The sequence below is a fragment of the Bombus huntii genome, chromosome 9, assembly GCF_024542735.1.
Source record: "Bombus huntii isolate Logan2020A chromosome 9, iyBomHunt1.1, whole genome shotgun sequence".
NCBI classification, from domain to species: domain Eukaryota; kingdom Metazoa; phylum Arthropoda; class Insecta; order Hymenoptera; family Apidae; genus Bombus; species Bombus huntii.
In genome coordinates, this window is record NC_066246.1 from 6,218,209 (window position 1) to 6,242,310 (window position 24,102).

The following is a 24,102-nucleotide window of genomic DNA, read 5'->3' on the forward strand; positions in this document are numbered from 1 at the left end:
TTAACTGAGGAAATTCATCTGAATTATGTTATTAAATTTTATTTGTTGTAAATATATGATATTTCGTAAAGATTCCATTTAATCTTATAATATAAACACACAACCGAATAGTTTTAGTTTTATACATTTAAAAATTTATTACAATGTACTTTTTCTTTTTGAAATTAACATTAGATTAGTATCAATTGCTTACAAACAATAGAAAAGACAAGTGTTCTATTTAGAAAGGCACAATGTGGCATATATTCTTAAAATATTATATTAACGGAAATTAGAATCTACTGAGAGTAAATAGCAAAATAGTACAATATAACAAGATAATACAAGTATAAATGGTTAAAATTTTATAAAATACAGAGTTAAAAAAATAGTCTTCTCTATCTTTAAATGCCTGTGTAACTATATAACTTTTAATGTCGAAGATACCTCCGAAGTCATTCACGTAAATTACATATATATATCAAAGATATAAATTTTTTAAATTTAATATAAAATTATTTGAATTCTTTATACACACAGACATGTTTTTTGTATAAATATAATTTAAGAGTAATTTCAACAAACTTTAAATTACTATTAGTTGTAATATTATTGACAATTTAATGTTATTAACTTTTAAAAATATAGTTCTGAATAATGTTCCCGTTTGTATTGCTGTTCATAGTAATGTGATGTAATTAACTTCATCGGGCAAGTGTAGAATAAAATTTAGGCTGTAAGAAAATAAAATATATAATAAAATCACTGAAAATTTATTGAATTTATTCATTATCAGTACTTTTAAAGTCACTTACCTCATGATCATGATTTTCTTCTTTATTTCCATCATCATCATCACCAGAACTATCACCTCCTGAACTATCTACAGAATTACGTTGTTGATCTTTGTTATTTAGGTTATCAACAGCAGAAGGAGATGATGCTTTTACTTTACTAGCTGCATCATAACATTGTAAACAAACTCTAACTGCTTTTCCGTTTCCTTGTCCAGGCAATAATAACTTCTTATTGCTGCAAGGCCCACATACAACAGCTCCACATTGCCTACAATGATGCTGAAAATGATTTATTAACAATATAAATATTTAGAGAATATAATATATTTAATGGTTTGGAAACACAATTAATGTATGAATACCCGTCTATTTAAAACTGTAAATTGTGTCTTATTACAATGCATACAAATTGTAGCTTCGTTATCTGGAACCCAAACAGCTGCATGAACTTCAACTGGTTTCTTACCACCTATTAAAAGAATACAGGTACATATTATATATTACATAAATAAATAAATTATCATAATAATAATTACTTACTTTTTCTTAATAAGTCTTCAATACATTTTGTAATATGAGCCATCCATTCTTGTTTCTCTGTTGGAGTGGCAGCATAAACAGCAAATGACTTTGTTACTGTCTTTATGAGCCAGCCATTGCGATATTCTATAAATAATAATAAACTAATATATTGCTTTTATATAACTATATATATATTTTTCAATGGTGTCTGTACTTGATACACAACAAATTAATAATCCAAAAATTAGTCCTAACATTATTATAAATGGTAATCTAACCGAAAACAAAGAACTTTTTGTAGAAATAAAACAAAATATTTCATAAATATGTACAGTATAAATCATATTTAGTTAACAACAAACTCTGTTAATGTTATTTTTATTTTGTATAATATAGATTCTTGAAACTTCTAGAATATTTAAGATATTTTCTATATAATATAAAATTAAAATCTAACTACAAACTGATTTGTAATAAAGTACAAAACATAATTTAATAAATGGATGGAAAATATAACTTACGACCATCATCAGCTAAAGATTCAAGTTTGACTTCCTCAAGTGGTATAATATGTTGTTTGTTGTACTGTTAACATATATAAATCTTCTTAATATCTCTAATAAATTAATATATTGTTTTAAACTATTATATTTTAATAAATAAGTTAAAACTATATTTAGTATAATTATTAATTTTCATACATGTTTACCTTTTTCTTGTTCATTACAATGTTTCCATAAACCAATATATCATTAAATAAAAAGAATTGCCTAGGCTTAGGCTTTTTTCTACACATTTTGGTTAATACACCTTCTCCAACTAAAACTCTTCCAGGTACTGCAAGTGGCTGAAATATGTAATAGATTAATGTAAACTTAATAGATAACATCTTTGTGCTTTGAACGATGCCACATACGTCAAATTATATTGCTTAGTTGTGTTCTTCGAAAATATAAGGCATAACATAAGAAAAATTAAGATTTTTAATATCAATCTTACCTGGCCAGAACTGCCAAAGCAGTTTTCGACCATAGCAATACGCCTGGCATTAGCCTCGCTATTTACTGCAATAAACCATATATAAATAAATAACCTTTAGTTACTTTCAGGTAAAGATTTTAGTAAAACCCATAATATGCGGCAACAAATATAATTCACTAAAAGATTAATCATTTCTGTAATACGTTTTATATATTACGTGTTCAACTGTCAAAATCACAAACTACTAAATTACACCGTTACCCGAAGCAATTTCAAAAATCATAGAATAAGTAGATTATGAATTTTCTAATTTAATAATCGAAGTAAATATTCTATATATTAAAGTTATATAATAAAAATAAATTAAACTTTGCATACAGAATATAACATTAATTAATTGATAATAAATGAAATACAAACTAACCCAATCGGTCAACCATGGTCCTATGAATCAGGGCTGACAACAAGGAAGTATGAATCATGAACATGTTTAATATTTGTCAGTATTAACAGTGGATAATATTTGAAATATTATAAGAACAATTAATGTATTTAAAGAATCATATAAGAAAATCTTTGTTATGTCGCTTAAATATGTAATATTTAAAATAGTATAAGATTTATGATTTTTAAATAAATATTGTCTATCATAAAATACAAATGATACACATATTATATAATTTTGTATTTATTTTCACTTTAAATTTTCCAGTTCTATTTAATTAATAAGCAAATGTTAATAGAATAACAGTATACATTATTCTAACCAATATGTATGTATCACAGATTTTCAAATACCGGATATACCCTTTCGAGATATCGATATCTAATATTACTGGTCAATAAAAATCATATGATTATTAAGGGTGTAGCAAACTAGCAAATTACAAGTAGTGGTAGACTTCTATTTAGATTATTTTATACAAAAGTAATAGAAGATAACTTTGACAAAAAAAATGAAGATATGTGGACCTAAGTATGCCCTATGTGGCCTGATATTATCTACTTGGGGTATATTCCAATTAGTAAGTCACTTCTTTAACCTAATAATTTTAAATGTATTAAGAAATTTTAAAATAAATAATTGTGCATCATGTATAAAAAATTGCAAAAAAATACATTTTATATATTTTATATATTCAGATGTTGTTTCTCCTTGTTTATTTGAATTTTATTATTTGGGGAAAACAAATTAGTTATCTTTTATTTATAATCAGTCTTTTAGTAATTATAGGATTCATTGAATTAATCAGTATATTCTTTTATTTCATGTTATTTATTCATATATATAAAGCAAATATTATTGTACATTTTTCAAAAATTGTAATCTGGAAGAAAATTCATTTATTTTTCAGCTCCTGATGGGAATATTCTTTTACTACAACAGTGTAGCTTTAATAGAAGACCTTCCGTTGGGAGAACAGACTTTTAATAAACCTACAGATTTTTATGCTGTAGCAGAGAGGGGTTATAAACAAAATGCATATAATTGTTGGATTGCAGCTTGTATCTATGTCCTTACATTCTTATTTTCTGGACATCAATTTTATATAAATTCTAGATCATCTTTAAGCGTTTAAAATATTATTAGCATGTGAATACAATAAATAAAAGTACATATAAGTATATAGTATAGTGATACATTATAAATATAAAAACAGGAATTTAGGAATATGCTAAATACAAATTTCAATAACAGATTTTTTGATTGCATTCTAATATTAAGAATTTGTGTTTATTTAAAGAACATATAATAAATTATACTACAATATAAGTGTGTAAAATAGAAGAATATAGATTATTTCATATTATGTATGTATATATATGAAAATATACCAAAAAATTATTGTTGAACTTATTTTTCATCATAATGTGAAATATGTATTTCTCTTTTTCTCTTATTTATTAGTAGTATTAGAAATCTTTAACTGCGTTAAATTAATGAACATAATTGCTGGAATCAACAGCAATTTACAACTGATATAGTAAAATTTCATGTTTATGCAACACAACAATTTTAAAGAATTTATTTTATTTTGAATATTAAAAAAAGATTGAATTTGATACCATTATTTTAATTTTAAAGATTTTGTAAATATGTAATTGCTACGTATAATATTTACGAAAAACAATACATTCATTATCGACAATGAGTCATTTTCGATTACGTTTGTACTGTGTTCAAATTTAATATACGTCATATGCCGAAATAAAGAGAGAGGTTTCAAATTTTGAATTGTCGTAACATGTAAAATCTTAAAACATGCTTTTTAATATTTACTATATTGTTATCTAGAAAGAAGGTCAAAATTACATGAATTGTGCATGTAGAATTGTAACACTATCAACAATAAGTGATAGGTTATGTATAATAACTATAAAATTTAAGTCATTTTAATTATCTCGTATTATACATTGCAAATAAAATATTTTGTAATAAGCAAAGTAAAACTAAAATGTTTTTGAACGTAAAAAATCATTCCATCTGATTGCCATTATGTACCAGAATGTTTTAATAAATTTTAATTGCTTAAAAATTTAAATTTCAATTGCTTTGTATCATTATTAATATATCAAATATTAAAATATATCATATAAATCATTAAACTGATTTGTATTCCATTGTAGAGTATTACACTGCATTAAATACAATGGAAAATGAACACATTGTAACTGATGACTATAGTGAAATAATACAACGTCTTCCTTTTTCTCGGAAACTTTTATATGGAATAGGACATGTTTTGAATGATATTTGTGCTTCTATGTGGTTTACATATTTATTAGTTTTTTTTCATTTGGTATTGGGATTTAATTCAATCTCAGCTGGAATAATTTTACTCATTGGTCAAGTAGCAGATGCTTTGGCTACTCCTTTTGTTGGTTTTCATTCTGATAAGGATGATAACTTTGGATTATGTAAATATGGGAGGAGAAAAACATGGCATTTAATAGGTATATATCGTTATTATTTCCTTATATGTTATTTATTATATCATGTAATTTTTTCAAACAATTTATTTTAGGTACCTTATGCATATTATTTGCATTTCCTTTTATATTTTCACGTTGTATTGGTTGTGAAACTTCTCATGAGTGGGCTCAATTAATCTATTATGCAGCATTTGTGATAATCTTTCAGTTTGGGTGGGCTGCTGTACAAATATCTCATTTGTCCCTAGTTCCAGAACTCACACCTTCTGAATATGAAAGAACAGAACTTATAGCGATCAGGTATGCCTTTAATTATTGGAAGGGAGATATTTAAAGTTGAATTATAACCCTAAATATTTATTACAATTTTATTTAGATACAGCTTTACTGTTCTCTCAAATATTTTTGTTTACTGTATTACATGGGCAGTATTACATGTAACAGATACTAATGCTTCCAATTCCCAAATTGGGCCCGATGATGCAAAGAAATTCCAGGAAGTTGTATTTATTGGAATTGGAGTAGGAGCTGTAACGTCTATTTTATTTCATACCTTTGTCAAAGAAAACTTTGTTAATAATTCTGATGGTAAAATTATTTTTATATTTACTCACTCTGTGATTAAAAATTTTGTTTATTATAATATCTGTTTTATCACATTTATTTTAGGTTCGTTGAATAGAAATTCAAGAACAGTATTAGTACTATTAAAAGATGTTCAATTATATCAAGTAGCTTGTATATATATGCCTACTCGTTTGTTTGTAAACTTATCACAAATTTATATTCCTTTGTATTTACACAAATCGTTAAATATGCCAGCTACATCTTTGGCTACAATTCCTTTAATAATGTATTTGAGTAGTTTTGTGATGTCTTTAATTATAGAAAAATTGAATACAAAACTGGGTCGAAAAGTTTCATATTGTTTTGGAGTTTTGTTAGGTGTATTTGCTTGTATTTGGATACAATTAGGTACTGGCTTAACATACACAAAATATCAAATCTATCCAGTTTCCTTAATATTAGGTAATATTACATAATTTTTTTTAAAGTCCTTAAAATTAAATATAAATGAAATATATCCAAATACTAATTTGTTTTATTATAGGATCTGCGGGCTCTATTATGTTGGTGACTAGTCTTGGTGTTACTGCAGATTTTATTGGACAAAATGTAAATAGTGGTGCATTTGTATATGGAATTATGAGTTTTACAGACAAACTTTGCAATGGATTAGCAGTTATGCTTATTCAATATTTGTTAGTATATAGCTTAAAATATTAATTATTTAAATGATGATAAAAGTAAATTTTTAAAAAGTAAACAAAAATAAGCAATTCTCTTTTTTATGTTTTCAGAAGCTCTTGGATTGATTGTAAAAATTACTATAAAAGTGTTTTAGTTTATGTTTGTGCTACATCTGCAATGGTTGGCTTATTAATGATATTATGTATAAAACCATTTCATCACAATACAGGTATACATTTATAATAAATCATAACTGTATTTCTGAAAGGCACTGGTAGTTAATTCAGATGAAATTTGATAGGTATCATAGAGAAATGTTATGAAAAAATATGAAATCAAAATTTTAACAAATTATGCATTTTGAAGAAACAGATTTATATGTATAATAAATTTTTGTTATTATTAGATACTGCATAATCTTTTCTCATGATACTCATTAAATTACATCTTGTTTGGTCACCTATGTCATTTGGAAGAATATCTTAAATTATCTATTAAATTAATTATAATAATGATATAATATTAATATAAATTATTTCAGTATATAATACATTACACTGTGAACAAACTATAGAACATGATAATATATTTATTACTACAGAAACAATAGAAAATGAACCTGACAATTCAATAAGTCAAGAAAATGTTACATAGTATAAAAAAGATAGTAATTAAAATTTTGTTCATTTGATGTTAAATCCTAAATATATACTTTATATATTACTTGTGTAAATCTTTATTTAAATATCTGGCTGTAGTTTTCTATGGAGGCTCAAAAATTATTGATCCTTTCGTATATATTCTGACAGAATTTGACGAGAAAAATCCAAATATGCAGGAATCCACTGGTTGAAAAGTTACGCGTATGTAAAAATCAAGCATTTTCAGCATATTTTACAGGTAAGTAATAATGACGCCATATTGACTTCTATCGATGATTACTCCAGTGAGTCGCTGGTTGTATACAATGCATGTGGATTGTATACAATGCATGCAATGGATTAGATTTGGGTTATGTTTCATACTCCGGCCGCCATAAGATGGCCGGTTACTTCCACTATCTTAAAGGTGGCAGACATTACAACAAAAAAACGCAAGTGAAAATTGTAACATGTTAATTGTGTATATAATGTATTAAAATAATTCGTTTGTACAAAAGAATATTGAAAAATGTGTTAAAATATGTTAAAATGTGTTAATTGAATGTATCAATATAGTACGTAAATATATTTGAAATGTCTTTATCAGTAGGTAAGTTACCACGTGAGTAGAATTCTAACCTTTTAAAATTTAGTAAGACATAATTACATATATATTTTTTTATTTGACAGAATTATTAAGACGTCTAAATTCAGACGAAGAACCTTTACCCAAACGTTTAAAATTAGCAGAAAATGCATTCTGTGCCATTGATATACCAATAATACATAAAGAAGATCTTATTCTGCAATGGCTTTGTAATATGTGTCCCATGGACCAAGAAGCTTGGGATTCATTAAAAAATTGTTTGAAAACCGAATATTTGGATATTAAAAGTGATGTAATAAAATTATTGATAAAATTATTCGTTGAAACATTTCAAAAAGATGTAAAACATATACGTGAGGATGTTTTCGAATGCTGTCGATTATTAACTTTTAATAACAGGATTGCACAATATTTTATTAATAAGCCAAAAGATTTAGGACTTTTAACAAAGTCCTTATTAGAATGTGTAAATAGTGTTTTTAAACACACCTTTAACATTGGAGAAAAATCAACGGAAGGAATAAAGATTTCATTAATTAACAAAAGCAATGGATTGATACTGACAGCATATAATACAGTAATTAATGTCGTAGAAAATATAATACAAATTTATAAATCTGCTTTTATTACAAAAGATAGTTTGAGAATCATGTTTATACATGATATCTTATATCCTTTGTGTGTTATAATTGACCACGACTGTACTGATAATACCAATAGATTAGGTGCAATAACACATAAATGTATTCAACAATTAATATTTGGTAGAAAACATACTCAAAGTGGAGAATTTCTAAAAGATGAAGATATAACACAATTTAAAAACTTACTATCTATTTTGACAGGACATGCAAAGACAAAAGATTTCCAAAGTAATTTAATGACATTTACTTTTCTCTTCCGTGTTGCAGTAATTACTTTCAAATCAGACACTGTTACATTAGATATAATATTAAGAAAATTAGTAGAATGTTCTGGGACACATAAAAGAGAAGTTTTGAATACTTTTTTAAAATGTTTAAATGACATAACTTTTAATTTTGATAATAAAGTACATGAAATCACATTATTTGATTATTGTCAAAATATAATTAATGATATTTTAATAAGTAAAAGCATGAGTAATGCAGATTACAATCTCTTAATACAATTTTGTTATTTTAATCCTCTCATAATTGAAAGAAAAGTTAAAGATATACTAAGAAAAATGTTTATAGAAAAATCAGTATTAGAATATAAACATTTAATGATTTCTATTTTGGATGCTTTTATACACTTAAGGGAAGAAGAAAAATTAATTTCAGCAATATTAATAGCATTAAAAGATAGTTTGTCTCATGTATCACATCATATATCATCAGGAAGTAGTATATGTTTTCCAAGTGAATTCAAAGAGAAGTTAATGAAAGCTGTAAATAATGTAACAAATTCACAAAGTGTAGTTATGTTAAGAACACTGACATACCATTTAAAGACTGATTGTTTACAAATGTTGGAATCTAATAATACTAGTAAGAATGGAACCATCATTGATTTTTATATATTTTAGTATCTTCTTATATATGATATTTTAAATATTTTCTATTATAGGTGGAAATGTTTTAATATTACGTGCTATAGTTGAATTACTCATTACACTGTTAGATGGTATATGCATTTTTGAATATAGTAGAACATCTACTTCCTACACAAAATTTGTAAATACTTTTGATGATGTAAGAAATATTCTATCACTTTTACTGGTTAAAACATTGAGTTCAAATCAGGATGAAGAAGTTGTAATATTATTAACTGCGATATTCTCATGGAATGAAACACAAAGAGCTCTAAAATACTATGTGCCAAATACTATTTCAGAAAATTTGATATTACCAATATCTGAGACTCAGTGGCATCAACTGATCAAAAAAATTAAAAAATTTGGTAATGAAGATTGTAAGAATAATATGGTATGTTATCAAAATTTTATCATTACTTCTTTTATTATTTTTATCAAATTAATATTTATTTGTTTGTTTATTTTTCATCATATTGTATATTAGAAATGTATGAAAATTATATTTACATAAAATTTCAGAACAAACTCATTTTACAACAAGTTAAGATGTCTCAAAATACATTAACTGAATCTCCTGTGATACTCAAGAGTTTGATAGGTGGTATAGAACGTTGTTGGGGTTTAATATTAAAATTTGATACAGAAATAATACCATCTTTAAGTAATGAACAAGTGTTAAAATTAACACATTTATTATTAGCAGACATGGTTTCTAATGCAGATAATTTTAATGAATGGGTGAAAGTATTACATAAAAATGATTTAAAAGAAAATAAAAGATTAATGATATTCATATTAACTGGTGTTTTTACACAAATTGGATATTTAGCAACAGAAGGTATAACAAAATCTATTAGTAAATATCTTGATGCAGTGAGTATACATTTTTTATTGATATTCAAATATATTATATAAAATTAATTAAATAATTGGACAAAAATTTTTTATCCTTTTAGGAATTGCTACTTGAAGCTGAAATTGTTGAATGTGAAAAAATAAATGATGTATTAATGTCTTTAAAGGAAGAATTGCTAGTAAACAAATGGGTACAAATGCAAAATATACTTTTACATAAAATTAAAGTATATTTAGAAATATTACTTCATCTACCACTAATATTTTTGAATACTAATTTAAAAGTTATAACACTTATGTTCATATTTGCTGTTAGAATGGAATGTAATCAGAGTAATGAAATAGTCTTTTTATGCAATATAATGTTTTCAGGTACATTTCATGATTATACAGATAAGATATCTAATCAAAAGTGAATAATGTATGAAAAACTGTTCTGTTTTTAGATCTCTTGGAAAAGCCTAATATTGATATATTTCAATATATAGATCCTTTTTTGTTGCTACAATTACTACCACAAAACAAAACATTCAAAAAATCATTGGAACTGTTTCTCAAGAATTGTTCATATAAAAGTTTAAACAAATTTATAAAATGTTCCACTAATTCCAAGGAAAATATGTTTTTCTTATTAGAATCTATGGAACGCGTTAAATCAAAATTAAATGTTGACCAAAAAATAATAATTAAAAAGGCGGAAAAAAAATTAATCAGAATTGCAATGGAGACTCTATCCTTTGAAATGAAAAATTCATATGACATGAAAATATTAAATCTGCTATTAAGAATTGGTATTAAAGATGAAAACATTGATGAAAAATTAAAGGATGTTACAGAATCAACAATTGAACACATATTTGTGGTAAATATAAATATACATAAATATAAACGAAACATATTTGTGATAAATTTAAAATAAAATTACATCATATAAAAATAAAGTATTTATTTAACAGAATAATACAAATAATGAGATTACAAATGAATTATTGCAAGATGGTCTACAACTTATGGTTGTTATTTTACATAATAAAAAAGTATTTCATGTTACAAATCAAACTATAAGAGCAATTTGGTATGCATTATTTAAATACCCATGTATAGATGTACTTACACCATTATTAGCATCAAGTGAACTGAATGAACTTTCTGAATTTACCGAAGAATTACACGATCAGTTGGTATGTTCAATAATTTTATACATATTATATAGCATAATGTTGTCATCAACAAAATATTTACTACTTTAGTTTGTTATAGGTTAAAACACTTTTAGGTAAACAAGAAAATAATCTAGAAAATATTTGTATTATATGGAACGCTATATTAAAAACAAATATGTCCAATGATCGCAATAAGCTACGCTTAATAGCTATCAATAACTTAATTCAAACAATACAAACTGTAAATATACTAGAAAAATTTTGGCCAACTTTGTTGAAACTAATACACAATATTGTTGCTGCTAAACATTTGTATCTTCCTGGTTATATTATTGATATGAGTATAATTGTTAGTTTAAAATCATTGCAAGCAAATACAATACTAATTTTTAGTGATTCATTAGCATTGTGCAATGTACTGCTCAAAATGAGAACAAATCTAATTAGCGACAAGATACCTTTATTGTTAATATTGTACAGACAAATATTAAGTATTTTTATACATAAATCCAAATCTATTATTAATAAATCCGAAGAACACACATTTAAATGTCTTGCATTAGATATTGAAAAGTAAGTAAAAATCTTTTATTTATCTAACAGAAAAAATCATAAACGTACTTCAAACTATTATATTTTGCATACAGGTTTACTAGTTCTTTAGTAAAGTTAAAGAAAGATATGATTCGAATAACTCCTTATTTAGTAGCAGATTTACTAAAATTATTGTCAGAAAGTTCAATACCAAACTTTATTAAGGTAAATTTCTTTATGATATACTTTATTTAACAATGTAGCATCGTATACCGTACTCACTGCATAAGCATCCGAACATCGTTTTGCTATCTATAACAATCTCCATGAATTATGTATTCATACTGTTGAAATGCTAAGTTGTCATTGATATGTAGTTGGTATACATGTGTTAAATGTTGATATCAGCATCCCATTCACCTACATCATTTCTTGTTCAATTTTTAAAATTTCTATTTGCTCAGATAAACGTTCGGGTATAGTCTCAGAATAGCGGATTCTTAAGCAAGCAATACCATATTTCCTGTTAACAATTAATATAATATACTTCAACTTTTTATTTTAGATGTCTATACAAAATTGTATAAATCAATTAATCAGTGTGTGTGATCAACATGGACTTGCTTTATTATCACGAACACTACCTGTTTCAATGCAAGAAATTTTCAAAACTCAGTTAGATACATATAACAAATTTTATAAATTTATTGGAAAAATCTGAATGATCATTATAAAACAATATTCACAAATTTGTATATGATAGTGTATTTTAATATTGATTAAAAAGATATTTGTAATAAAGTTATTAAATAATTTTTTTATTGGAAAAAGTAATCTTTTAAATATTACTAAACTAAATCCATAATGACAACAGTATTTACCAAGATCATATATATTCTTTAATATTCGTATATGTTTGTATAGAAATTCAAAAATTTTCAGCATTAAAAATATAGAAAATTCAAATTATGTAACATTGTATAGTAGTACCTACCGCCTATTCGACGCCTGTGGCGGTTACATGCCTTTTCGTTTAACAAAGGTTATCTTCCGCGTTTTATAATTTTATCAAAGATATTTAATATTGCGATAGTAACTATAAATTTCTTAGGTAATTAGCAATGGTAATTTCCCAAACACGTATTAATGCTATTGTGGCCACTATATTAGGAGTTTGTAGTGGTTATTATATTTGGAATGAACCATTAAAACAATACGCTGAAAAAAATTATAATAACAAAGACTTAAATAAGGTAGGTTTCCTGCATTACAAAAAAGATTTATACGATAATATTGAGAATAAATAATTGATTTTTATTTTTAATATACATAAAATAACAAATTTAGTATAGTTCATATTCCTAGTCTCAATAAGATAACCTGTCTAATTTATTATTAATGTAATTTTTAAAAGTACTTCCTATTTTAAAGCAAACATCTCATGACGAAAGGCAAATTCAGCATAAATATTCAAACTAAGACATTTCTTATTTCATCTGTTATTCTAATATCTTTGGCTGCTTATAGGTAAATATAATTATATTGTTTGTATTGTCAACTAGTGAGAAATGAGATATATAATAAACGTATATTTATATACAGATTCAAGTTTAAGAATCATGTTTCATCACGCAAAAGGGAGGAAGTCGAAAGAGAAACGAATATATTGTATGAAAAGCAAAGAGAAACAAATCTATCAAGGGTCAATATCAACTAAAATATTTGTACTGTAGATACAGAATGTAACGCATATATTTAATAAATAATCCATTGAATTATATAATACTATAATTTATTAAGTAACATATTACAATAAATATATTTTACAATTTAGTTGTCGAATTTGCTTCCATAAAATGGTATGTATCTAGCTACTACTTTCCAATCGGTAAAATAAATCAGTGCCAAACCAGCTGCTCCTCCATAAGTTAATGCAGATGGGATCCTATATCATAAAAAATTACATTAAATATCGTGGTGTACAAATTTATAAAAATGTAAATTTAGTGTTATATTATATGATTGATATGATACTTTCTAGAAAGTGTTATATAATTTTAACATTAATTATTATATTCAGTTTAAGAAGCTATATATATTATTACATGTTTTAATAATGAGTGGATTCATATATCATTTAAAGAATAAATTAAACATTTACCATTTCGTAGCAATTTCAAAATGTCTCTTTCCTACTTGCATTCTTCGGCACTTTTGTAACAAACGTCCGCACTTAAAATTTCAAGGCAATTTATAAATCTAACTATTGTTTGAAGTACGATATAATAGCTTAATAAAGGATTGCCTTTGCTCTATTGCCACCATGGACATAGGAATATTCTTATGCCTGTAATTGCCAACTATGATGGGATGTTCAAATTATTACTATTTTTGGTATCAGTTACACCAACCTCAATTAAATGAAATAAAAATCTGTTATTGACATTTTTTTGTTAAAAAATTATTTTTTTCAAGGTTTATGAAAAGAATGACATTTGCAGTAATTGTAAAAATCTACAGTCTGTCCAATGATTCTCAACGAGATAAGGTAATAAACGTAAACAAAAGTTGATTACTGCAGCTGCAACTATTGGCTGCTCACTAGTGAAATACTTCTGTTTTGATATCAAGTAAGTATCGATACTTTCATTGGATATAACCAATGAATAAAGGTATCAATATCGATTTACTTGGTGATATCGATTTATCCCTGTCAAGGTCATGTTACACATTACATGTTAGTAATTGTAATTACCCTGGGTATAAAAATATGTCATATATATATATATCCTATGTCCATGGTAATTTTGTATTAAGGTTGGTTTATTATGTTTGGATCGTCGTTGTATTCGCACACTGGCAACTCTCGTGGTGGGGACACCCAGCGTGCACACAGGCTGGTCACAGCATGGTCGCAGTCACAGATCACAGATACGAGTCATAAGATTTAGAATTATTCATAAGCACATCGGTCGAAAGGGACGAAAGGACAAAAGCTTAATGTTTTAAAATTTTTACATTGTTCAAAGAATAAAGGTAAACTGTTTATTCATTTTTTATATAAGTGTGTTACGAAATTGGAATATATAATTTATGAGTTTTCAGAACATTTTGTATAGAAATTATAAAATATTAAATTTATCTCAACGTGTTATTATAATTGTTCAAGTATAACTGTTACATAAAGAATAATGCTATATCCAAAATGATTTTATAAATTAAAGCTATTGTGTTTTACATTTCTGAAAAATTAAGTAAAAATATATAATTATTATAAATAATCTGTAAGACACATATATTTTTGTATTGGTATAAAGGAACTATTGATATAATGCTATTATTAATTTCGAATTATTTTAAGTATTACGATTGTAATATTCAACGACATGTGTGAATGATATATTGAAAATCAATGAAAAGGGCAATGTTATACGAAAACAAGTTATGTATAAGAAATGAAAATCCGAATACACATATATAGTACATAATTACAATCTGTTAGAACATTTCATAACAAAAATGTGCGATATCTCGGTACAAATGCAATGCTTATGATATAATAGATGCATGTAAAATTTATTACCATTGTAAAAATACTCATTGTTAATGCTTGTTACTTATTCTTAACATTAGAATAACCTAAAATGAAGTATTCAATTTTATTTTGCGTGTGCGCGCGCGTGCATATTTTATAAAAATATATAAAATAAAATTTATTGTTTTATAAATAATTTAATCTTTTACTTCGTGTTAATTAACAACATATATAAATATACATAGTACAATATGTATTAAATATTACATGAAATTTGTGTTTATATATTTGAAAAATGATTTTTACTAATATGTTCTTTAAAGTCAATTTATCTTTGAATTTTTTAATAGAAAGAATTATATATTAATTACAATGTAACAATGTACATTCTTGTGTTATACAATATATAACATTGATTTCTTAATTCCAAAGCCATTTTAATAAATATGCACTAAATAATTTATAATAATTATTTGAACTTATTACTTTTTTAGATAAATTATTGTGTATACATATATAATTGTACGAATTAAAAGATAATATTTTAAATTTGATAAAGTATTTATTTCATAAAATTATTAAAAATATTATTGTTTTTAATAATTATATAATATTTTTTGTACTGTATCTTATGCCTATATACATATCTAATATATAACAATTGTATTATAAAATTATTTTTTTCTATAATAAGTATATGTATGAATAATATGTACAGGTGAGTAATGGGCGACAATACTTGGAAAATCGGTGAAGCAGTCGAGATTCCAGAAGAGGCTATTAAGATAGCATTAGAGAATGAAATATCATTATCAGACAGGTTTTATTTATTTGCAAAACGATCACCATTTCTTTTAGCTGGTATGTTTTTAGTACCAAAAATGTTTTATTTAAATATATATTATATCATATCATTTTAAATTGAAATGAGTATTCTATAATAATTATCTTATTTTGATACAATCAATACTGGAATATAATTGTTTACTTTATAATATTAATATTACTTTATACACAATACTATTGTGAAAATACAATTGTCTTTATAGGTATAGTTGGTTTAACTACTGTTTGTGGAATAGGTGCATATAAGTGGAGAACACGAACAGTAAAACCTTCTATATTTATTGTACAATTCAGAGTTGCAGCTCAGGCTACAGCACTTGGTATCATCAGCTTAGGAATGTTTTATGGCATGTATAACGATTATATAAAGAAGAAGAAGACAGAATAACATTCATCATTTAATGTTAGAAAGAAATAAGGAGACAATTTGAACATTCAATCGTGTTCAAAGAGTAAAATAAAATATGCTTATTTTTAGTAAAATGGAGCTTGAAAGCTATTTATGATTATTAAATTTAGATACTTTATGTGATTATCAAATTCTGTAGAAAAATACTATAAACAATATGCAATTATGTGCAATAATAGTTTAGTATTATTTAAATACTACATTTAAAGATACTATTTATTACATAAATTATTGTTCTTGAAATATAGTGTCTCATAAGATAAATAATGTTTCAAGAAAAAAGAGCTGTAAAAATTAAACAAAATGTAATAAAATAAATATTTAAGTGAAAAATTAGAATTTTTTTTGTATTAAATATCTCACTATATGTATGTCTATTTAAATAAAATATGTACATATATGATTGTATTTAGTAAAAATATCAGACAATTTTAAATTTCAGAACAAGAGAAAATATTTCAACTTAATTACATTGCAAATACTTAATTTTTATTAAATTCACATATTGTTAAATATCATTAACGATATGTAACTTTACCTTTATGTGTTGTATATCATATGTAAATTACATAGATTTTTGTTATTGGTGAATGTTCAGTAGTTTTTTAATATATAATAAATGTAATAATTAATAATACTTTAAATTTTTATATTTAGGAATTAATAAATATAGCAATTTAAATTGAAATCAGATTAGTTACGATTGAATTGTGTTTTCATATAACTAAATTTAATTAATCGTAATAGTGAGTACGTAACATTAGTTCCGGAAGAACTTACTTCGAGTTATCAAAATACGCAAAGATGGCTGAAGAAAGTGACAGGAGTCAATTGCCACCCGGTTGGGAATGCAGATATGACATTCGAAGTGGTCGTCCGTATGTAAATTTTTTAGAAAATCTTCGATTGTTTCGTTATCTAATGTTAGAAGAAATAAATCTGAGTGGGAGTATTTATTTGTTGCAAAAAGCTAATATTACGCAATCACGATTTACTGATTATTCGATTTTTTAATGTATACAAACTAGTAAAGAAAATATTAATGAATATGATTATTTTTATTAAATGATCTTTTTCGTTTACTTGCAATATATGATATATCAAATATTATACATGGTTACAATCAAATCTTACGTGATAAATGTGCAATAAATAACTTATTAGTTATTATACAAATCAATTTAAAACATTTTTCAGATATTTTATAAATCATTTTAACCGTACAACAACATGGGAAGATCCAAGAGTAAGATATTGGCAGTATTCTCAGTATATACAATCACAAAATTCAATGGCACTGAGTTCTGCTACAACTATTACTTCCCAAGATATACCTATGCAGGTCAGTAGATAATTTCTGCTGTATGTTAAAACTGTAAAATTTATTGGATCATCAGTAGACCACAAATATGTGTGAAAATTCATATTTTTGTGAACATAACTAATGATGTATAAATAATAAGTAGAGATTAATTTTACTTGTTGATTATTATTATAATACATTTTTGCATATTATATGTATTATGTACATTTTTATACTTTTAAATTTTCCATAAACTACAGCCTAATGATCATACAATAAATATATCCATTCTTATATCTGAAGAAATACTTGGGTGTTTTAAAATTGCACTTATGCATGTATTAAAATGATCATAATTGCACTTCCAATATATGTGTTTTTGTCATATGCACATGCTGCATTTGGATAAAATATAACACGTACAACAAAATAATAGACTGGAGGAAATGGAGGTGGTGGACATTTAGGTTATGCTGGAGCTCACAGAGCTCCGCAAATTTATCCAACACTGTCTCCTTATCATAATCCACAACTTGCATTTTTACCTCCTAGTTTACAGGTAGGTAACTTATAATTGTACATGTACATTGTGTATGTTATATGATACTTTGATATTGAATTGAAGATACAATTAAATTTTTATTAATAAGTTTTCATCATAGAAAAATAATTATGTGGATAGATAAATTGTAAAGAACATTACTTTATATGTATATATATACGAAATTTTTATATTAAGTAATTTTATAACTTTATTATGTATCTGTTTATTAAACATATTTTTCTAATATTAAATATGAAATTAATGCATCTAACAATATCTAACGAAAGTAATTTATATAGGATCTGAAAACTCCATTATCACTGAAATCAGTTAGTGCAATGACAAACAGGCTTGGGGATATGACGTTGGGATCTCCAACTCCAGTAAAGAATATGGAAACATACTTAACACAGAACTCGGATTCTGAATTACAAGTTGCTAAAATCAATGCTATGTTTCCCACAGTTTCTGATACTCATATTCGACTTCTTTTGAAAAAGTAAGTTTTAGAATTCAGTATGCGTATGTACATTTAGATCTTTATTCATGTTACCATATATTATTATTAACAAAAATGTTGATTAATCTTTTACTTATATTAATGTAAATTTCTATGTCTTTAAACCCAAACCATATTAACATACACACATAAAATTATGCTTTCATGCATATTTAGTTACATTTTTTCTAATTATATATTAGTTTCTTTTCAATGAGTTTTGTTAGCACTGTATTAATTATAGTGCTAAGGTGGTAGCTGATATCTTTCAGATACCATAACAGAGCAGCTTTGGTTGTCAGCGCTTTACAAGTGGAAAAGAATCCTCTTTGTGCGCCAGGACCATGCACACCTGTGGGAGTGCATTCAAACTATGCAATACCAAGATGGCGATTACCACCACATGCTATACATGCAGCTCTAACATTGAGTCCACCTCGTGGGGCTCGGCCAGCCCCTAACTCCCCCAAAATAAAACTTAGGTTTTTCCCATACTTATATAAATTTCACCAGATATGGATGCTAGATGTTGATATTGTATCTTGTGATAGTTGCAAAGAAATATATCAGATAACAAGATAGGATACTATAAATATTGATTTATTTTGAATATCTGATATATTTTATGTATATGACCATACAGTGCTGTGTAGTAATAGCATGTGTCAGTACACATTGCAGACTATTTATATAATCTTTCTCAAAGATCTTTTATTTATAAGTAAATCTATATATTTAATTCTATACATTGTATGATCAGAAATTAAAAATTTGTTCATCTGCAATGTGTTAAAATTTGTTATAATTTTATAAGCAATAATATAACAATCAATCAATGTGAGAATGCAAAATTTTTTTATAAAATAATTATAGCAATATGTTGTAAGAATTTACATCTTGTGTAGTAGATAAATTTGTATTAAGTAGTTTTCAAAGAATGATATCAAAAGACCAGTAATTCTTTTTTTATTTTTTAATCGTTTCCTTTCTATGTTTAATTTTTTATTTTTATAATTTGTATTTGGTCTTTTTTTATGCGTAGTATTGTCATTTGGAATTCATTTTTCATTTCAGTTTCTTCCTGGTTTACAGTACACCACATGTTGGATAGTGTAAACTTTACACAAATCATAGATAGGTTGGTTTTAGTTCTATATCATCAATGTATTCTTTGCTTTAGTTTTTAGTAGCGATCATAAAATTTGTTTTTCTTTCATATATTGTTTGCCTGTTGTAATCCAAATCTTTATAGTAGTAAATGAGTTTCCTAGGAATGTACAATATCATTCTTATGTATTATCAACAAAATCGGAAAAAGAGAATATTAATATATTATGCATGCAATAAGAAACTCATTTATTCAATAAAAATGTGGTTTAAGCATGACAGTATGTGCATGTGTACTGTAATTTTAAATATCTATATTTGTTTATATCTATACTTATTCAAAATATGTCATTTTACTATTTTTAAAATCAATTTGCCGATATTAATAAATTTGTAATAACATTGTATATTGTATAATGTCAAATTATCAATCACATGTGCATACCAAAATAATTATTGTTACTACTGTTTTATGTAAATTTTAGTTACTAATCATTAAAAATAATGTTATTTTAATATGCAATTTGTTTTAATAATTATTTGCATCATATCTATGTCTGATTTATAAATCAATTATCATTTGCACAATTCAGTCCTGTATTGTAGACTGTCCATATTTATATTCTGTACATTGTAAAACAATTGCAGTAAATGTTATATACCAAAATACTATATGTACAGGTACCTGAAAAATGTATTCCCAAAAGTAGAAGAAACCATGTTGCTTGATATTTTGGAACAAAGTGACAACAATGTTCAAAAAGCTTCTGAAAAATTAATCGATCTGGGCTATGAAAAACGAAATCCTACAGCTCCTAAATCTTTAAGAAGAAAAGAGGAGGAACAGGTAATATATATTACATTTATTTGTAGGTTTAGTTGACATTGTCATTTTAGGAACTAATTTATATTTTATCTTCACAGATAAACAATGAACAAACTGTACCTACTCCGCCACCGCGTATGAAAAGTTTAGAAGAGAAAAATAAAAGTAGGTATATTTAACATTATTCCTTAAAATATTAATAGCAATATTTGAATTTTTGAAATATAACTTATTAGTGAAAACGCGATTGATGGAGAAATATAAATCAGTACCAGAAAGAGTAATAATGCTTGCTATGGACAGTGTTGATTATGATGAAGAGAGAGCAATACACATATTAGATATCATGGTTACAGAAGAAGCTACAAGACCCTTGTGTACATCAAGCAGTCCAAGGTAACACAACATATCTAAATAGTAGTAAATTGAAAAATTAATATTTTTTACTTACATGTATAGTAGAGTTTTAAGAAACTTTTTATAAATAAATATAGTGTTCCAATTGTTTTATATGTAAATCTATCGTATTTTATGAAAATATAACATCTTATTAAGTATATGTAACATTTGCAGCAGTAGAAGTGACGAAAGGAAAGACAGTCCACCAGTAACTGAAGCTGTAAAATTAACTGCTTCTCCAATTAAGAAAATAGTTAAGGATGCAAATTCGGAAAAATCTAAACGTTCAAAAAATAAAATAGAAATACCAAAGTACAAAAAAATTTTATCATATCTTTTCATGTTCATAATATTTTTCATATTTAGAAAAAAAAAAATAAAGAATATAATAACTAATAATATTTTTAGAGTTTCTCGAGGAACTAGTACCACAGAGGATAATGAATATAAATCTCCATATTTGACAAAACCAGTTGGACCAAATCCTGATTTACCAAAAGGAGCTAATAATGACTTACTTTTGTAAGTTAAACATTTTTATTTCGATAAATTAATATTTTTGCTATAGATATGTATGATTGAAATAAAAAATAAATAGAATTATTGTTATTACAATTTTTTTAGACCTGATTATGCACCATGGTCAGGACCAGATCCGAGTTTTTTAAGTAAAGAGTTATATAACAAAACAATAGCTAATGGACATGATGCTACTTTGCTTTTTGGAAATCGGTGTGTTGCCAAAGGACCTAATTCAGAATTAAGAAAAGGTGCATTGAGAGAATTAACTCAAGGTTCTATATATTCTCAAAGAAATATTTCGAATACAGAAAGTCGTGGTAAATGAAATATGTGTAATTGTCTCTTTGTTAATTTTTATGTTTGCTAAGTTGAAAGTACCAGGTATGTAAATATGAAACCGGAATTTTTGTGTAGGAAACACGTTTATTGTATGAAAATGATTAAAAATATTTTATTCGAAGTATTGCCCATCGCTAGCTATACATTTTTCCCACCTGTCTGGCAATTGGTGGATGCCACGCCAAAAAAACTGTTGCTCTTTTGAGGCAAACCAGTCATCGAGCCATTTTCGTACATTTTCGTAAGAAGTGAAGTGCTGGTCAGAAAGTGCATGTTCCATCGTTGCAAATAAATAGTAATCGGACGGAGCCAAGTCTGGTGAGTAAGCCGCGTGCGGAAGTATTTCCCAACTGAACGCTTCAATCGTTTCCTTGACCGGTTTTGCTGTATGTGATGGTGCATTATCATGAAGCAAAATTACTTTGTGTTGCCTTTTTTGATATTCTGGTCGTTTCTCACGCAAAGCTTGATTCAAATCGATCATTTGTTGTCGGTAGCGCTCAGTATTAATGGTTTCGCCAGGTTTTAACAGCTCATAATAGATCACACCCTTCTGATCCCACCAAACACAGAGCATTGTCTTCTGTCCATAACGATTTGGTCTTGTAGTCGATGTCGGTGGTTCGCCTGGAGCTACCCATGATCTTTTACGCTTAAGATTCTCAAAATATATCCACTTTTTATCGCCAGTCACAATTCGGTGGAGAAATGACTTTCTTTTGTATCTGGCGAGCAGCATTTCACAAGTGGTTTTTCGGTTTTCCTGCTGTCTTTCATTCAGTTCATGTAGAACCCATTTTTCCACCTTCTGAATCTTTCCCATGGCTTTCAAACGCATGGAGACGGCTTCTCGTGTCACGTTTAATTGATCAGCGAGTTGTTGTTGCGTTTGAGCGTCATCCTCATCCAACAATGCTTGCAATTCGCTGTCTTGAAACTTTTTCGGTGGTCTTCCACGTTCTTCGTTCCTCACGTCAAAATTGCCACTTCTGAATTTTTTAAACCACTCAAAGCACTGTGATTTACCAAGAGCATGCTCACCGTAAGCTTCGACAAGCATTCGATGCGATTCTGCAGCAGTTTTCTTCAAATGGTAACAGAAAATCAATGCTGTCCGCAAATCGTAGTTTCCAGGCACAAAATTTGACATGTTCAACGCTATTACAAACTATGCTGTTGTATGAAATTTGTATTGTTCTGAGTCGAAAATGTTTGTGAGATGTCAACAAAGACTTTTGGCATCAAAGACGCAGTTTAGTCTAACTACATTATCAGCTAGGGCCATCTATAGGAAAATTCCGGTTTCATACTTCTGGTTACATACTGTTTTATTTAAACTGCTTTTTATTCAATATCTTCATATAAATTATACAAATTTATAGTTATAAATCAATTGAACGTTAATTATTTGAAATATCCATTTCTTAATTTCGTATATATTGAATAAAAGCTTCCAATTTTAGTACCATTAATTCAAATAAACAATTATTGTTAATTCTATATTGCTAAATTCAAAGTCATTTGTTATATGTTCGTATTGAAGTTATATTAATATAAATATTTGGTTACTTTATTACAAGTTAATATTTTATATGTTCACTATAGAATATTAATTTTACATCAAAAATAAATTTTAATTGTTTGTCTATAAGATAGCAAACGAGATACAGTCAATTACAAAAGTCTACATACATTCCTTAAATATAAAATATTATAGTAAAAATAATTAGTTCTATGAGTTCTTTTGACACATTAAGATACATATTGTTACAATGTAATATAATTTATTCACCTTTACTTGGATTAAGGAAAAGGAAGCAAAAAATATAAAATTCAACGTTTCAAAAGTTATATATATATGTATCTTATTATATATTATTAATGTCTTATAGGCCCCCCCCCCCCGCTTCTCTCTGTAAGCATCAATAATGATCTGTTATCTGCTTGGCAT

The 24,102-nt window shown here is 26.1% G+C and overlaps 6 protein-coding genes and 1 long non-coding RNA gene across 12 annotated transcripts; 5 read left to right on the top strand and 2 right to left on the bottom strand.

The window, feature by feature from the left end:
• Positions 1 to 23: 23 nt before the first annotated feature.
• LOC126869261 (pleckstrin homology domain-containing family F member 2) lies at positions 24 to 2,859 on the bottom strand. Its single transcript, XM_050625546.1, has 8 exons — positions 2,704 to 2,859; positions 2,298 to 2,362; positions 2,008 to 2,145; positions 1,820 to 1,883; positions 1,317 to 1,442; positions 1,139 to 1,245; positions 795 to 1,055; positions 24 to 713 (listed from the first exon to the last, which is right to left on the bottom strand). Exons 1-8 carry the CDS (start codon positions 2,765 to 2,767, stop codon positions 684 to 686), a joined length of 855 nt encoding a protein of 284 aa, XP_050481503.1. The 5' UTR covers positions 2,768 to 2,859; the 3' UTR covers positions 24 to 683.
• Positions 2,860 to 3,108: 249 nt separating this feature from the next.
• On the top strand, positions 3,109 to 4,133 carry LOC126869265 (ribonuclease kappa-B). Its single transcript, XM_050625559.1, has 2 exons — positions 3,109 to 3,304; positions 3,635 to 4,133. The coding sequence occupies exons 1-2, from the start codon at positions 3,236 to 3,238 to the stop codon at positions 3,857 to 3,859; spliced, it is 294 nt and encodes a 97-aa protein (XP_050481516.1). The 5' UTR covers positions 3,109 to 3,235; the 3' UTR covers positions 3,860 to 4,133.
• Positions 4,134 to 4,282: 149 nt separating this feature from the next.
• Positions 4,283 to 7,187, top strand: LOC126869259 (major facilitator superfamily domain-containing protein 12-like). 2 transcript variants are annotated; one of them, XM_050625543.1, is made up of 8 exons: positions 4,283 to 4,640; positions 4,908 to 5,234; positions 5,306 to 5,513; positions 5,590 to 5,801; positions 5,883 to 6,242; positions 6,325 to 6,475; positions 6,575 to 6,693; positions 7,006 to 7,187. In XM_050625543.1, the coding sequence occupies exons 2-8, from the start codon at positions 4,931 to 4,933 to the stop codon at positions 7,116 to 7,118; spliced, it is 1,467 nt and encodes a 488-aa protein (XP_050481500.1). In that variant the 5' UTR covers positions 4,283 to 4,640; positions 4,908 to 4,930; the 3' UTR covers positions 7,119 to 7,187. The 2 variants fall into 2 exon arrangements, with proteins under 2 accessions (XP_050481500.1, XP_050481501.1); XM_050625544.1 differs by having other exon boundaries at positions 6,578 to 6,693.
• A 280-nt stretch (positions 7,188 to 7,467) lies between these two features.
• Positions 7,468 to 13,655, top strand: LOC126869267 (uncharacterized). Of its 3 annotated transcripts, none has more exons than XM_050625562.1 (13): positions 7,468 to 7,715; positions 7,796 to 9,223; positions 9,303 to 9,661; positions 9,790 to 10,143; positions 10,227 to 10,497; positions 10,572 to 10,987; positions 11,082 to 11,306; positions 11,386 to 11,861; positions 11,936 to 12,047; positions 12,388 to 12,864; positions 12,934 to 13,075; positions 13,237 to 13,349; positions 13,425 to 13,655. In XM_050625562.1, the coding sequence occupies exons 1-10, from the start codon at positions 7,700 to 7,702 to the stop codon at positions 12,541 to 12,543; spliced, it is 3,813 nt and encodes a 1,270-aa protein (XP_050481519.1). In that variant the 5' UTR covers positions 7,468 to 7,699; the 3' UTR covers positions 12,544 to 12,864; positions 12,934 to 13,075; positions 13,237 to 13,349; positions 13,425 to 13,655. The 3 variants fall into 3 exon arrangements, with proteins under 3 accessions (XP_050481519.1, XP_050481518.1, XP_050481520.1); XM_050625561.1 differs by having other exon boundaries at positions 13,254 to 13,349; XM_050625563.1 differs by lacking the exons at positions 11,936 to 12,047; positions 12,388 to 12,864; positions 12,934 to 13,075; positions 13,237 to 13,349; positions 13,425 to 13,655 and having other exon boundaries at positions 11,376 to 11,507.
• On the bottom strand, positions 13,598 to 14,504 carry LOC126869272 (uncharacterized). The gene is made up of 2 exons (XR_007690872.1): positions 13,984 to 14,504; positions 13,598 to 13,767 (listed from the first exon to the last, which is right to left on the bottom strand). It is a non-coding gene; the product is annotated as an uncharacterized LOC126869272 (long non-coding RNA).
• A 187-nt stretch (positions 14,505 to 14,691) lies between these two features.
• LOC126869271 (HIG1 domain family member 1C-like) lies at positions 14,692 to 17,012 on the top strand. Its single transcript, XM_050625574.1, has 3 exons — positions 14,692 to 14,858; positions 16,076 to 16,218; positions 16,407 to 17,012. The coding sequence occupies exons 2-3, from the start codon at positions 16,083 to 16,085 to the stop codon at positions 16,589 to 16,591; spliced, it is 321 nt and encodes a 106-aa protein (XP_050481531.1). The 5' UTR covers positions 14,692 to 14,858; positions 16,076 to 16,082; the 3' UTR covers positions 16,592 to 17,012.
• Positions 17,013 to 17,155: 143 nt separating this feature from the next.
• Positions 17,156 to 22,272, top strand: LOC126869268 (uncharacterized). Of its 3 annotated transcripts, XM_050625564.1 has the most exons (11): positions 17,158 to 17,490; positions 17,810 to 17,954; positions 18,352 to 18,474; positions 18,759 to 18,958; positions 19,231 to 19,440; positions 20,747 to 20,912; positions 20,990 to 21,056; positions 21,128 to 21,287; positions 21,465 to 21,602; positions 21,699 to 21,812; positions 21,915 to 22,272. In XM_050625564.1, exons 1-11 carry the CDS (start codon positions 17,417 to 17,419, stop codon positions 22,135 to 22,137), a joined length of 1,620 nt encoding a protein of 539 aa, XP_050481521.1. In that variant the 5' UTR covers positions 17,158 to 17,416; the 3' UTR covers positions 22,138 to 22,272. The 3 variants fall into 3 exon arrangements, with proteins under 3 accessions (XP_050481523.1, XP_050481522.1, XP_050481521.1); XM_050625566.1 differs by lacking the exon at positions 19,231 to 19,440 and having other exon boundaries at positions 17,156 to 17,490; XM_050625565.1 differs by lacking the exon at positions 18,352 to 18,474 and having other exon boundaries at positions 17,157 to 17,490.
• Positions 22,273 to 24,102: the final 1,830 nt, after the last annotated feature.